Raw genomic sequence first — 12,944 nt, forward strand, 5'->3', positions numbered from 1 at the left:
AGTTTTTTCGAAACTTGTTCTCACGTTATTAACTACGATGAGAACAGGTACACAGATGAATGCAAACTTCGTTCTTGAATTAAACGTTGGAAATTGATGAACATAAACGTTTCTACCATTGTTAATATTAACGGAATATTGAAATTATTGTAACTTATATACTGTTCAAGCGATACTCCGATTATTTCACGGAACATTTCAGGAGTGGATGTTTATAATGGATATTCTAAAAAAAAAATACATGTAGATATCAAGAGTTAAAAGTCGCGGTACAAAGATACATAAAACATAGTGGAATAGATTAGCATGTAATGCACAGATAAAAGATTTATCACGGGCCGGAAGTGACTCAGTCCAGAGCGATACTTAATTATCGCATGGTAAACAATGTTAAGTAACCGTATCGCACATTTCGGTCGCAGAAAAATTTAAAACTCGTTCCGTAACACAGAAACAACAACACTGATGACCACTTATAAATAAAGCATGGAAATTTCTCTTTCCTCCAAAGTTCCTTGCTAACAATTGCGTCGGAGATCTTCGGGTTCAAATTTTATTTGATGCAAGAGCTATTTTGTGTTTTGACTGTTGGTCCATTTTATTTCACTCGTAATTTTAATTCTCGAAGAAGTATGTGCAAGCGTTAAATAGAGGGGAATTAAACATTTTACGATATTTAGGAACAAAAATTCAAAATTGAGTATAGTGATCATATTTTTCTTTTCACAATGTATGAATTTTTCCATAGCTATTTTGATTGAAACAATTTGTGCTCCATAATTTCCTAGTGTAAAAGGAAGACATTTATATTTACATTGATACCAGAAAAACAAAGATCAATTTCAGCATAAGTCAAATGAACAACATTCGTGCTTAATACAATTAAAAAATTTGATTTGAACAATTTGTGCTCCATAATTTCCTAGTGTAAAAGGAAGATATTTATATTTACATTGATACCGGAAAAACAAAGATCAATTTCACCATAAGTCAAATGAACAACATTCGTGCTTAATACAATTTAAAAATTTGATTAGAACAATTTGTGCTCCATAATTTCCTAGTGTAAAAGGAAGATATTTATATTTACATTGATACCAGAAAAACAAAGATCAATTTCAGCATAAATCAAATGAACAACATTCGTGCTAAATACAATTTAAAAATTTGATTAGAACAATTTGTGCTCCATAATTTCCTAGTGTAAAAGGAAGATATTTATATTTACATTGATACCAGAAAAACAAAGATCAATGTCAGCATAAATCAAATGAACACCATTCGTGCTTAATACAGTTTAAAAATCTTCGTCAGGAGTTAAATTCCTTGTTCCACAGAAAGTTGTTAATTTATGAAAAAATATCGTCAAGGGGAGAGGAAATTTCGCTCGATCTCAATGGTTGCAGCGTGTCTGGAAAAGTGGAAAGTTGCAAGGTTGCATTTCGGTCGTTCCTCGTAAAAATTCGGCGTTGACCTAATAGATTCTCGCCTAAAGCACGCTCGGTGCTGGGAGCGCGTTACAATGGGAGGATTCTTGAAATTCTTTGGCGCGAGTTTTTCGCCGACAGACCGCAAGGACGGGATTCAAAGGGTGTTCCCCATGTGTGTACGTGTGCGTGCGTTTCGTATGCAAGTGTGACCGTCGCCTAATACGTGCCACCGCGGCACATACTAATTAGCTGTGCGAGCGAAACGCGCCGTGAATACGACTTCGCGCGGAGAGACAAACATTAGATACGCGACTCGAGGCTAGGTCGAGGCTCAGCCTCGGACCTGCGAGCCACTTCCTGCTGCCAATTGTTTTTCGTAACCTCGACCGAGAGTTCCGGTCTTTAATTATGGCGGGGCTTTAATGGAAAATTAAACCGACCGATCCGCGACTCAACATGGGAATTAAACGAACGCCCGATGTGATCGCGTGTGCTCTACAACGAACAAATCATTTTCTCTAACCGGCAATTTTGTACATTAGGCTGACAAATAATGGACATCCCTTATCGATCAAAAAATGTCCCATTTATGACGAAGTAGAGTCGATGGAATACGAAAAAGTACGATATACCAAGAATTTGAGGAATGTAAAAATACTGTGACATTATTTTCAGCGTGTTTGAATAATTAAGACAAGAATTTTTATTTTGCACAAAACTCTGCAATCTAGTGATCACTTCTATGTGGCGTTTTCAATTGTTCTAAAATGCTAATTTTAACGTTTCATAATTTAAATACAGAGTGTTAAAGAAATGTTTGGTCTTCGTTGTCATAGACGTATTCTACATCTTCGGATCGACGAAGATCCATCAAAAAGAGTTGCCGCAAAATTGACCTTGAATTTCGAGGTCAAATTACTTTTTTTCCGTATCATGACAATGAGCAAAAATGTGATCTTGAGATTCAAAATCTGTGCATTTCTGTATACTATAATTTTACCTGACGCCTGTTTCTCGAAATCGTTCTGTAAAGACACAACTTTATACCAATCTCAGCCGAGTGTTAGCAAGCTATACTGCAAAGCAATAATCATAAATGAAAAGTGTCTCCAAAAACGACTAAACACACACTAAATCGAACCTCGCGCTTTGTCCTTACACTACCACCGGTAATCTCATCGACAAAATAACAGAACCAATTTCTAAAGCTGATTATGCGAACTGTGGTGCTAAAACCTGTAAAAAAGTTTGGGATTCTAAGCAACAAAACCGAGCCGAGAATAACTACCAAATAAAACACCTTCATTACGGCAGACAAAGCGGCCTAATAAAGAGCGGCTAAAACGAGCACCAAGGATCGACCCTGACGAACAAAGTCAAAAAATCAGCGTCCCTTTACAAGCTTGGCTTCTAAAGGAGTTCAACAGCAATTTGAGTAAAAAAAGGAGCAGAGTCCCTGGGTACCCCATGGAGCCCCATCACTCGACCCGCTAATCACATTAATGGGTCCCAGTCGCGGATTCTACTAATAAATATTTCGTATAATAGGTCCGTGAAATTATCTTTCGTTTCGCGCGCACCGACCCTAATGGGTCCGTCATAAAACAGGGCAAGAAGTTCTGGAAGTCGGCAACACCTGAGCAGGTAGACCGGGGCAATAGTCGTCGGGGCACAATGATGACGGGAGGCGTACGCGTACGAGACTGTACACCTGAAAATTGGTCGTGGCGACAATGGGGCCCCGAGAAAACGTAAACGCATTGTCGCAGGCCCAGGGGACAGCTGACCGGTAGAGTTCCCGGGCGAATAAACCGAGCGGCAAGTGCATCCGGTATGCGCGCCGGTTCAATAAAAGTTCCGAACCGGCTCGAAGTCACGTACGGGTACTAAACCGGTCCTAGACCGTCTGGGACTAATCGGCGCGGGGACTCGCGCACCACGGGAACACCGAGAGTTCCCGATCGCGCAGGTACACCAATCGTAAAACTGTCATACCTGTCCGACAGAGACGGCGAATTTTCGCACAAGCCGTGCCACGGTCTAAGCTACGTACCAACACGCCCTAACCGATCCAGGACGATGCTGCGCGCTCGATCCGCTACCTGGATCGAGCTCCGACACCTACATAATCGCATCAGACCAATTAACGATGAATGAAAATCCGACAATTCACTGGCTTCGAGAAACCGATCTTCCTTGGTTCCCCTGACGTTTATGGCAGAAACTGTACGCGAAACAGTAGCCTCTTATTCGAAAGAAAATTACTCCGTCAATTGTCACGCGCCTATTCATACAGCTGAAGAATAGCTACTTAGATGAACCTAACACATTCGGGGAAACAGTAAATTACATCTATCTTCTTACACATGAAATTTGTCAATTTTTCACATTTTTTCAATTTGTGGTAGAAATCCAAGGCTACTGTGACGAGGTTCTACGTAAATTGTTTATTTATGTACCCCTTTCAAGAGCATATTTTTCAACGAAAAAATTTGTGAACGTTCCTTGAATATGAAACAAATTACCCAGAAAGTTTCACAAAGAATCGCCTCATAGTTTCTTCGGAAAAAAATGGCAAAGCTTGCACTTTTTTATTTCTCTTTCCAAACGACAGAGCTCCCCGTGACACAATTTAATTTTACTAGTAAGAAAGTTTAAAAATTTAGTAAAATTAGTTATCACAAATTAATGGTATTTGTATCCCTTTTGTAGGATGAGTAATCTCCCCAAGTAAATTGCCTATAATGATTTGAGTTCGCACAAAATTACGCACTATTACTAAAGATGCTGACAATTCGACCCTACGGAGATTCTGTGAATCTTTATGCAAATTGTACTGTTAAGATTATGCCAGAAAATTCTGTAACGTGAAGGAAAGTTGAACTTGCCGACTAAAAAATTGTTTGTAATGGAGATAAACTAGAAACCTCATTAATGCTTGCCCATGCAAATGTTGTCATTGAGCTGCTGTGAATGCAAACAGACCATCCGAGTCTGGTGATAGTAAATTGTTAACTAAGCCTTTCTATTTCGACGTCTGATATAACCAGCCTTGTTACTACTCAGCAACTTTTATGCACTTCTAGCAAAGATCACTGTGCAAAGTACAACGAAAGTTTTTGTTCTGTATACATTTTACTTCATAATTCAGAATTGATACTTCAGAATTCATTTAAAAGATTGAGTATTCTACTCAAAATTAAGAGAAATCTGGTACTGTGAGAATACTGTAACAAAAATATTTTCCAGCTGGCAGGAGCTAAACCTAATCAGTGAATTCAACCCTCCATTTTTAGCTCAACTGATCTCCCAGATTTTAAATCAAAATGAATCCACGAAGCCCGAAGAATGAGTCTCAGCTTTTCAACAAGCTGAGACTGGTCTTTCCCGTTAATCTCAGTAAATAAATTTTTACCCCGCTCTCCTGTCCGCTGTAATGGCTCCAGTATCCAGGCGAGGGAACCGACGAGACGTTGAGCTGCATCATGGATCCACTTCCGGTCAAATTGTTGGGGCTGGAAGCCTGGTACTGATCCACGTTCAACTGTCCGATCGATTGGCTGGGGCTCCTCGAGCTGGTCAGCCTCGAACGATTGCAGACGGCTTGCAGAGGACTCGACGGTCCTCCGTTCCCTGGACCGAGCCTGACCTGTCTTATTTGCACCTGTGACACCTGCGCGCCCGTGATCTGGCCGTACCTGGTCGCGACTTTGCCCTGCTCGGTCGCGTGACCAGCCTTCGCGTCGACCCCGAAGTCGATCAGCCTGAAGTTCTGCTGATTCATCCTGAAGTCCGCGTTCTTCTTGAAGCTCCGATCCATGCCGGCTTTCTCTCGTATCGGAATCAAACGGTTCTTCTGCTCCGGGTCCATGCTGCCGGCGACATTTTCTCCCGGGCGAATTAGACTTTCAAATCTCGCCTCGGAATTTAATCATCCCGGGGACCGATGCTAATAACGTTCGTTCGGATCGTCAAACGTTAGTCTCTAACATTTTTCGTCGAGGAATGGTCAAAGGTCACACAATTGCCTCGAGCACTTCAGGGAATGGTCAAACCTCGGTTCAACTTGCTCAAACACTTCCTCTTGTGGACTGTTCAAACGTTAGCCAACTGTACTAAACATTTTACTCCGTGGAATGGTAGAAGGATGAACAAATGTCAAACATTCCTCTTCAGGGAATGGTCAAACGTCGGACAACTGGCTCAAACACTTCCTCTTCTGGACTGTTCAAACGTTAGCCAACTGCTCCAAACCTTTTACTCCGTGGAATGGTAGAAGGATGAACAAATGTCAAACATTGCTCTTCAGGGAATGGTCAAACCTCGGGCAACTGGCTCAAACACTTCCTCTTCTGGATTGTTCAAACGTTAGCCAACTGTCTCAAACATTTTACTCCGTGGAATGGTAAAGGGATAAACAAATGTCAAACATTCCTTCTCAGGGAATGGTCAAAACTCGGGCAACTGGCTCAAACACTTCCTCTTGTGGACTATTCAAACGTTAGCCAACTGTCTCAAACAGAATCTTCTTCCTACATGCAACCAAATGGAATTTGAAAAGAGAAAATTAGTTTTCACTCAGTCTATGAAAAAGATTCACGACACAATTGCCACTCCCATGTTCAAACACTAACCAACCATTTCAAACCTCGTCTTCTGAACGGGAATAAATAACTTTCAACAGACTTCAGAAAAGAAACGATGTCTACACTCAGTCTATATAAGACAAAATTAACAGCACTATTAATTCAAACACGAACCAACAGTCTTCAACCTCTTTCCCTGTGCACAAATAAAGAAAATGAACGTCAGAAGACTTCAGAGAAAATTGATGCCTGCGTCTGTCTGGAGAGTCACTGCACAACAAAATGAATTCAAACACTCTCAAACAGTCTCAAACATCACCCATGTAAGAACAAACGAAACGATCGTCAAGAGACTTCAGAAAAGAACTGACACCTACAAATGAATGACTGTACAACGAGTCCCTTCGCCACACCATTAACTCAAACAGTATGCAACAGTCTCAAACACGCTTTTCCGTACAGGAACGAACCTTTAAGAGAAAATTAGCACTGGCACCTGTCTCCACGAGCGAAATTCAACCCGTTAATAGAGTCCTACAGCACACCGTGCCCGAGCACGCGATCAGCTCGTCACGCTTCTTCGGGCAATCGATGGGATCGGCAACCAGCTTAGCTATCATCGTCGATCTCGTCATGCGAGTTTCAGCGTGGCTGTCTTGAACGTCTTCCAAAAGCTCGGGCCTCGGAGAGCCGGTCGCGCGTCGTCGGTCCGTATCCGAGGAAATTATGCAAAGTCGCGAGATAAATTTGTATCCGGCGTGTGCAACGCCGAGGATAAACAATCTCGCGTAGGACGATCGGCTCTGCGTGTGCCCCCGCCTCCGACTGTATAGCGTTTAATGCAATTTATCGCTGCAGGAACTGGGATCGCTCGATTCGCTGCCGACGTTCCTCGTTATTCGGTTAAACTCGCGCGAGAGTCGGCCAGCGCTCTGGCGCGAGCGAGAGCCTCGCGATGATCATTAATCAGCGCGCGGAAAGTACAAGATACCCGTGTCCCGGGGCTCCCTTCGATTTGAATTCCTCGAATCGCTCGGGCCTTTCGACGAACCGCCCGAACGGTTTCGAGCACAATGCGTTTAACGAACAAGCTGTTTCACCCGCCTGCGAGAGAGTTCCGCGCGCGAAAATACGCTCGGCGCGTTAAAACGAAGAACCGTCGCCACGCACCGTGTCAAACACCGAGTATTCTTCGCGACAATGTTGGAGCAAGATTGATCGCGCGCTGCCCGATCCAGCACACTGCTGGTGAATTATGGACGCGAGCCGCGTTTAACAAACCAGCTAAAATCGTATTGTCTTGGGATTGCTTGAAAGTTTCCTTCTAGGAGAAGCAGAATGATTTGAAGTCGTAAGCGTGCTCTTCAAACGGCGTGCAACGGTGTCAAACAATGATTTCGAGTACTGTTCCCGTGCTCTGAAGAAATATTTTGGTCTCTTGAAAATCGAAGTTAACAGAATGTAGGCCCAGTTTATAGGAATTGTTGAAGAACAAGAAAGCCATGTGCACAAAAAGAGACTCCTATTTTTGGAAGAAACTCAGTTCCACGTGTCTGATAAAAATGAGAAGAAGCTTTGAATTCTAAGAAAATCGTAATACAGATTAGAAGACAATGCAGATACATAGTTGTCAAACAACGTTAAACAACGTCAAACAATTTCTATCACTATCCCTGTAACACAAAGTGTGCACGTTTGATTTTACAAGAAAGGCTGTGTAACGGTGCAGTTGTTGCAAACAATCTCCAACGTAGTGAAACGAACCTGTTCCCCAAAAAATGTTCCTCTTCAAACCCTTTACATGCACGAAGAAAATGCACAATCACTGACTCTAGCACAAACTACATACATCTAAAATGACAATCGTAGCAGTGTGTCAAACCGTACCCAACATAGTCAAACGAACCTGTTCCCCAAAAAATGTTCCTCTTCAAACCCTTTAAATGCACAATCACTGACTCTAGCACAAACTACATACATCCAAAATGATAAAAGAGAATCGTGGCAGTGTGTCAAACCGTTCCCAACCTAGTCAAACAGAATAATTCTGGAAAATTGTTCCTTCCAGAGAAACCAAAAATGCACGATCACAGCACACTACGTTTCCCAACAAAACCGTAAAATTTTACCGCTGCAGTGTGTCAAACGGTCTCCAACGTTCTCCGATCCGAAACCCCAAAAAGACGTTCTGCTCGAGACAAAAACGACGCGGAGGGATTCCGAGCGGTGCGAGACTATGCGATTTTCGTTCGCGTCGGGAAGAGTTTGCGAGCGGTTCGCGTGCAGCGTCGCGCCGCTAGAACAATCGCGAGAGAATTAGAAGGCCTGTGCGACGGGCAGCTGGTTCGCCAGTAGAGAGACGACTGGTTTTGTTGCTCGGCTCATAAGCTACGCGCCGCACGGAGCCTGGGTCCAGGCGTGTACCCCTCCACGGTTGTTCCCGGTGCACGTAGAAAACGCGCTCGTGTGCAAAACCTTCTCTCACTTCTCGGACACTAGACTGTACTCGTCCCCGTTGCAACGCGTTGCAGCCGCGCGCGCGCGCGCTGCACTCTCCGCCAGTTGCAGTTTCTCGAAGTTCGCGGAACACCGATAAGAATTTCATGGGGGCACGCTCTGTACCCCCTCTCCGCGATCGGGAACGAGGAATTTGATTCATTTTTACTCATTTCACTCGGCTCACTCATTTTATCTATGTACTTTATATGTCTCTCACTTCATTTGTCCGTCCCGAGCACACCTGACTCTTCGACCACGAAGATTTCTTTTCTCTTCTTTCTCTTTTTTTTTTTAGACTCTCTATCGAACCGCAATTAATTTCCGTGAGCAATCACTTTTCATTTGTCCGCCTCTCGCGTCGAGAATCTCGAAACGTTTGTCGAGAGATTATATGGTGATCCGTATGATGAATAGACTCTGCGGATGTTTATGGAGATTTTCGTTTTCTTGCTCGTGCTACAGTGAATTTTATTGCCCGTGATTTATTGCCTCGATATTGGCTCAAAGCGATGCAAAGGAGGAAATCTACGAGGGTTTCTGGTGTCATTCATTTGCGAAGATGTTTGTAATTTATACGGCTGTAAACATTGACAGCACGCTGACGAATCGTGTATGATAATTTCCTTCGATCCGAACGGTCGTAAATCTTTGCGGTACATGTTTTGGGACACTGGAAATATGATTTTCTAAAGACAAGATCCATAAGTTGTGTGTATCTCTCGTTCGAGGACCATTAAAAAATGGTTACAATTAAATGTCTGGGATTATCACACATTCGTAACTCCTTAGGACAGTGATCATGTTTGTATTCGACTCTGTAAAAATCAGATAATCGTTGAAGGATGCGAACAAATTTTTCCTTATTTAGAAAATATTTATATTTTCTTTGCATCGATGAATCCGCCACGTTTCTTTATTACAGTTTCCACTATTCTTGGCGTCCGCGTGATCAACTTTTTCATACTTTCTGTTGATATATTGTTTCATTCCCGTTCCAAAATATTCCACAAATGTGCTTTCGAAGTGGAGCAAAAGTTCCGTACCTGTACAGTTCATAACATAATTTCCCTATGGGGTTCAAATCTGGTGACTGGGGTGGCTATTTCAAAATGTTTAATGAAGTGTTTCATTGAAGTTGTAATTATTACCGAACATATCAGGATATTTACAATATGTGGTTAATAAAGTTAGAACAATAAAATGAATGTCGCCGAAGAAGCAGAATGCTAGAGATTAAAGGGCCATTTAAACGATCATACATCCACCGACGTTGTCAATATCATTAAATAACTCACGGTCTAAAAATCCTGAAAAATTGTCCCCGTTAATTTAATTTCTGTTTAATTTCCCCAGTAATTTATTTAATTTCTGATCTTCAAAATCAGCAGAATGAAAAATTCCAACGAATAAGAAGACAATCGAGAGCGCAGAGGGTGAAAAAAGGGTAATATCCCCAAAAATCGAAATGGACATTAACAATCGAAGGTCTGAGGATTCCACGTTGCCGCGGCGGCCGTTCCCCAAAAGCAATTCTCGCGATAACAGTTTTTCATCTCGTCGGGAGAGCTTGACGCAGGTTCCGAGAACTCCGTCGAGCGATTCCGAGCGAGTGGGTGGTCGCTCGCGCGGCTTTGTCGCGAGTGTATCTCGATCGAGAGCGTTCCTCTTTCCCTCTTCGCCCCTCCTGGTTTGGTTGCCCCGTCGCCCTTCCGTCGGGCCGACGAACGGACCAACGGAGGAAGACGTTTCGAGCGCGGTAAAGGGTCTCCTCTACTTCTCTTTCTCTTTCTCTTTCTCTTTCTCTTTCTCTCGCCTCTTGGCTCGCCTCGCGCCGCGGGAGATTTATTCCGGAACGCGCGCTGGCCATCGTCAAAAAGACGAGTGTGTGTATATTGATTCATTGGTGGCGAACGTTGTTTTGCGCCGCGCTATCTCACCTCTTTTCCTACTCCTCCGCCCCCTTCGTGCTCACCCGTTCCTCCCTCTTCGGCTCCGTTCCGCGCGAGCATTAATCGCGATATCTTAATCGGCTGTTTCTTCCCTTTTTCTGTCGGGGGTCAAGTACCCCGAGCGCTAGAATCGCGAGCCGATTGGAAAACGAAGCTGAGAGCCACGATTGCTACGTGCTACTCTTAATTATTACGGTTGCCTGTGAGGGTCGAGAGCGAACGCGGTTCGAGAAAAATTTTTGGTAACCTCTGGATCTCGTAAAAATAGTATTAAGTTGCTTGAAACATTTTTCTCTCAGTGAGGTTCGTGGGTCTTGGTGACGTGTTAGCGTTACTATTATTTCTTGTTAATAAAGTCGTCCTCTTTTTTGTTAAGAACGAAGTGGTCGAACGGGATAGGAAAGCTCGTAGAAGAGTAAGTATGAATTTATTTAATTGGGATTTGCCCATAGGGAATAAGTATCGATCTGGAAGTGGAATATTATTTTTAATTATTGTACGAAGACTCAGAAAATTGAGAAACTATGTATCTGTGTATCTATGTATCGGTGTAACTGTGTATCTGCTAATTTTTTCAGCTGGTTTGTTTATTTATTTACATCGTCTATTAATTGTCAGAATTACCCCCTACACGGAAAACCCCACAAACAACTTTATTAATACCAAATCTTGATTAATACATAGCTCCTATTATAGGATTTATAAGAATTCTAAGATTTATATTACAGTAATTTGATTTTAAAATTAATACCAGTTAGAAGGTCCTTACGTTATTATTAGACTGCGGATGTTTATGCAATTTTCAATTTTTGTAGGCAAATGTTAAGAAAGTGAATTCAAATTAGATCTTATTTTCAGTGGTGGCAGGCTTTGTTGATCCGAAATAAATAATAATTCTACTAAATTCGATTGAATTTTATATTCTAGCATTTTTTGAAAATTTCCAGGTGATAAATCCGGAGTCTAATTATTATAAATCCCATTATTAGACTGCGGATGTATATGCAAAATGAAAATTTCGAATTGCAAGAAACTGAAGTGAAATAGAAATCAATTTTCTTTCTTAATATGTTTAATAGATTAGAAATAATATAACAGTATTTTGAAAATCCTCTAATGTTTTCACTGTTTTAAACTACACCTACTAATTTTTGTCATAAATGGATAAAATCCGTAGTCTACTCACTATACATTATGTATGTTCACGATAATACGTGCAGAATTTTATGTATTATAGATACTTAGTTACTGGATATTTTCAAAACAGAAATTGGAAGATACGCGATTGAAACGACACACCGTCGATATGTATTGTATCATAACTACTTCGATAACCGCAGCTTATGTTTACAGTGGTCATATTTCATCAGTAGACTGCGGATGTTTATGCATTTACAGCATATTTGACTGCGCCAACTATGACAAAATGATCATTGGCGATCCTCGTATTTCTTCGAACGTATTCGAACCTTGATCACAGAAAGAGAGACCGAACGCCGCGTATTTCTATTTAATAGCAACCTTCGAAAATTTCTTTTCAAAGACTGGGAATCGCATAAACATCCGCAGTCCACACATCAAAAGACTCGCGGATGTTTATGCATTTATGGTATCTCGCACATAAAATGCAGTGAGGCAAACATTTCTATAAACTTAGCCCGAGCCCATCACGCTGTCGCAATGTACGTATCGATCTTTTTCCAAAAATCCTTTTTGTAACGTGAAACTTCTCGTCTGCTTGTCGTTAGGCAACGTGTGCAGCTACAAACAGCCTAATCATCGTTTCGTTAATTAACTCCTCAGCTTTCGTGTATTGAACTGTATTTGCTTACGTAAAAGAAATATATTTTCCTCTTTAACCAGTTAACTGTGGAATTTCATTTTCAAAATCCCTCACGGCACGCGGAATTAAACTCTAGCAATGACAAATTGTAAATATAAATAATAAAGCAGAATGAGAAAGGATTACATTTTTATTCGATAAAAAATTAACAATTCACTGTTGAAAAGCTTAAAAATTGTCAAAAAATAATAACACTCGTGAACAAGGAAAATTAAAGAAAACTACAATTTTAAGAAATTCAGTGGATTTCAGTGTGGTATTTTTCAAAGCAAGGTAAAAAATAATCAACTTAGCATGTAAAAAGTAATACATTCTGCGGGCAATATCCAATTAATATACCAGAGAGAATAATCAAATATCTTTTAAAATTTTGTTTAAAGAAATACACAGCAGTTTTATTGGTAATATAAAGGAAGCATACCGCCAAATGACATTTTTATTACATCTTATTGAAATTTCCAGATTTCATAGTAAATGGAAATATTTTTATTTTACCCAACCGCAAAGGTGGACGACACAATACGATTTTGTAAATCGAGGAAAGAGCACTGTAGTATTTTTTGTATAATTGAAATTATATGAAAATAAAGTATCGTCATTTTATGGAAGTTGTTCATCTACTAATTCGTTCAGCAAC

At 41.2% G+C, this 12,944-nt stretch overlaps 1 protein-coding gene across 9 annotated transcripts in view; it reads right to left on the reverse strand.

Moving 5' to 3' along the window:
• Nucleotides 1-12,944, reverse strand: part of Da (transcription factor daughterless) — a 275,108-nt gene that overhangs the window by 55,756 nt on the left and 206,408 nt on the right. For 6 of the 9 annotated variants that reach the window (XM_076796356.1, XM_076796337.1, XM_076796325.1 and 3 more), the window contains exon 1: nt 4,846-5,378. The exons of the other annotated variants lie outside the window; for them this stretch is intronic. In XM_076796356.1, coding sequence (XP_076652471.1) covers nt 4,846-5,301 — 456 coding nt within the window. In that variant the 5' untranslated portion in view covers nt 5,302-5,378. Of the gene's footprint in view, nt 1-4,845; nt 5,379-12,944 lie in introns of those variants that run through there. 9 annotated transcript variants of the gene reach the window in all.

This window comes from Halictus rubicundus, chromosome 1, assembly GCF_050948215.1.
Source record: "Halictus rubicundus isolate RS-2024b chromosome 1, iyHalRubi1_principal, whole genome shotgun sequence".
NCBI classification, from domain to species: Eukaryota; Metazoa; Arthropoda; class Insecta; order Hymenoptera; family Halictidae; genus Halictus; species Halictus rubicundus.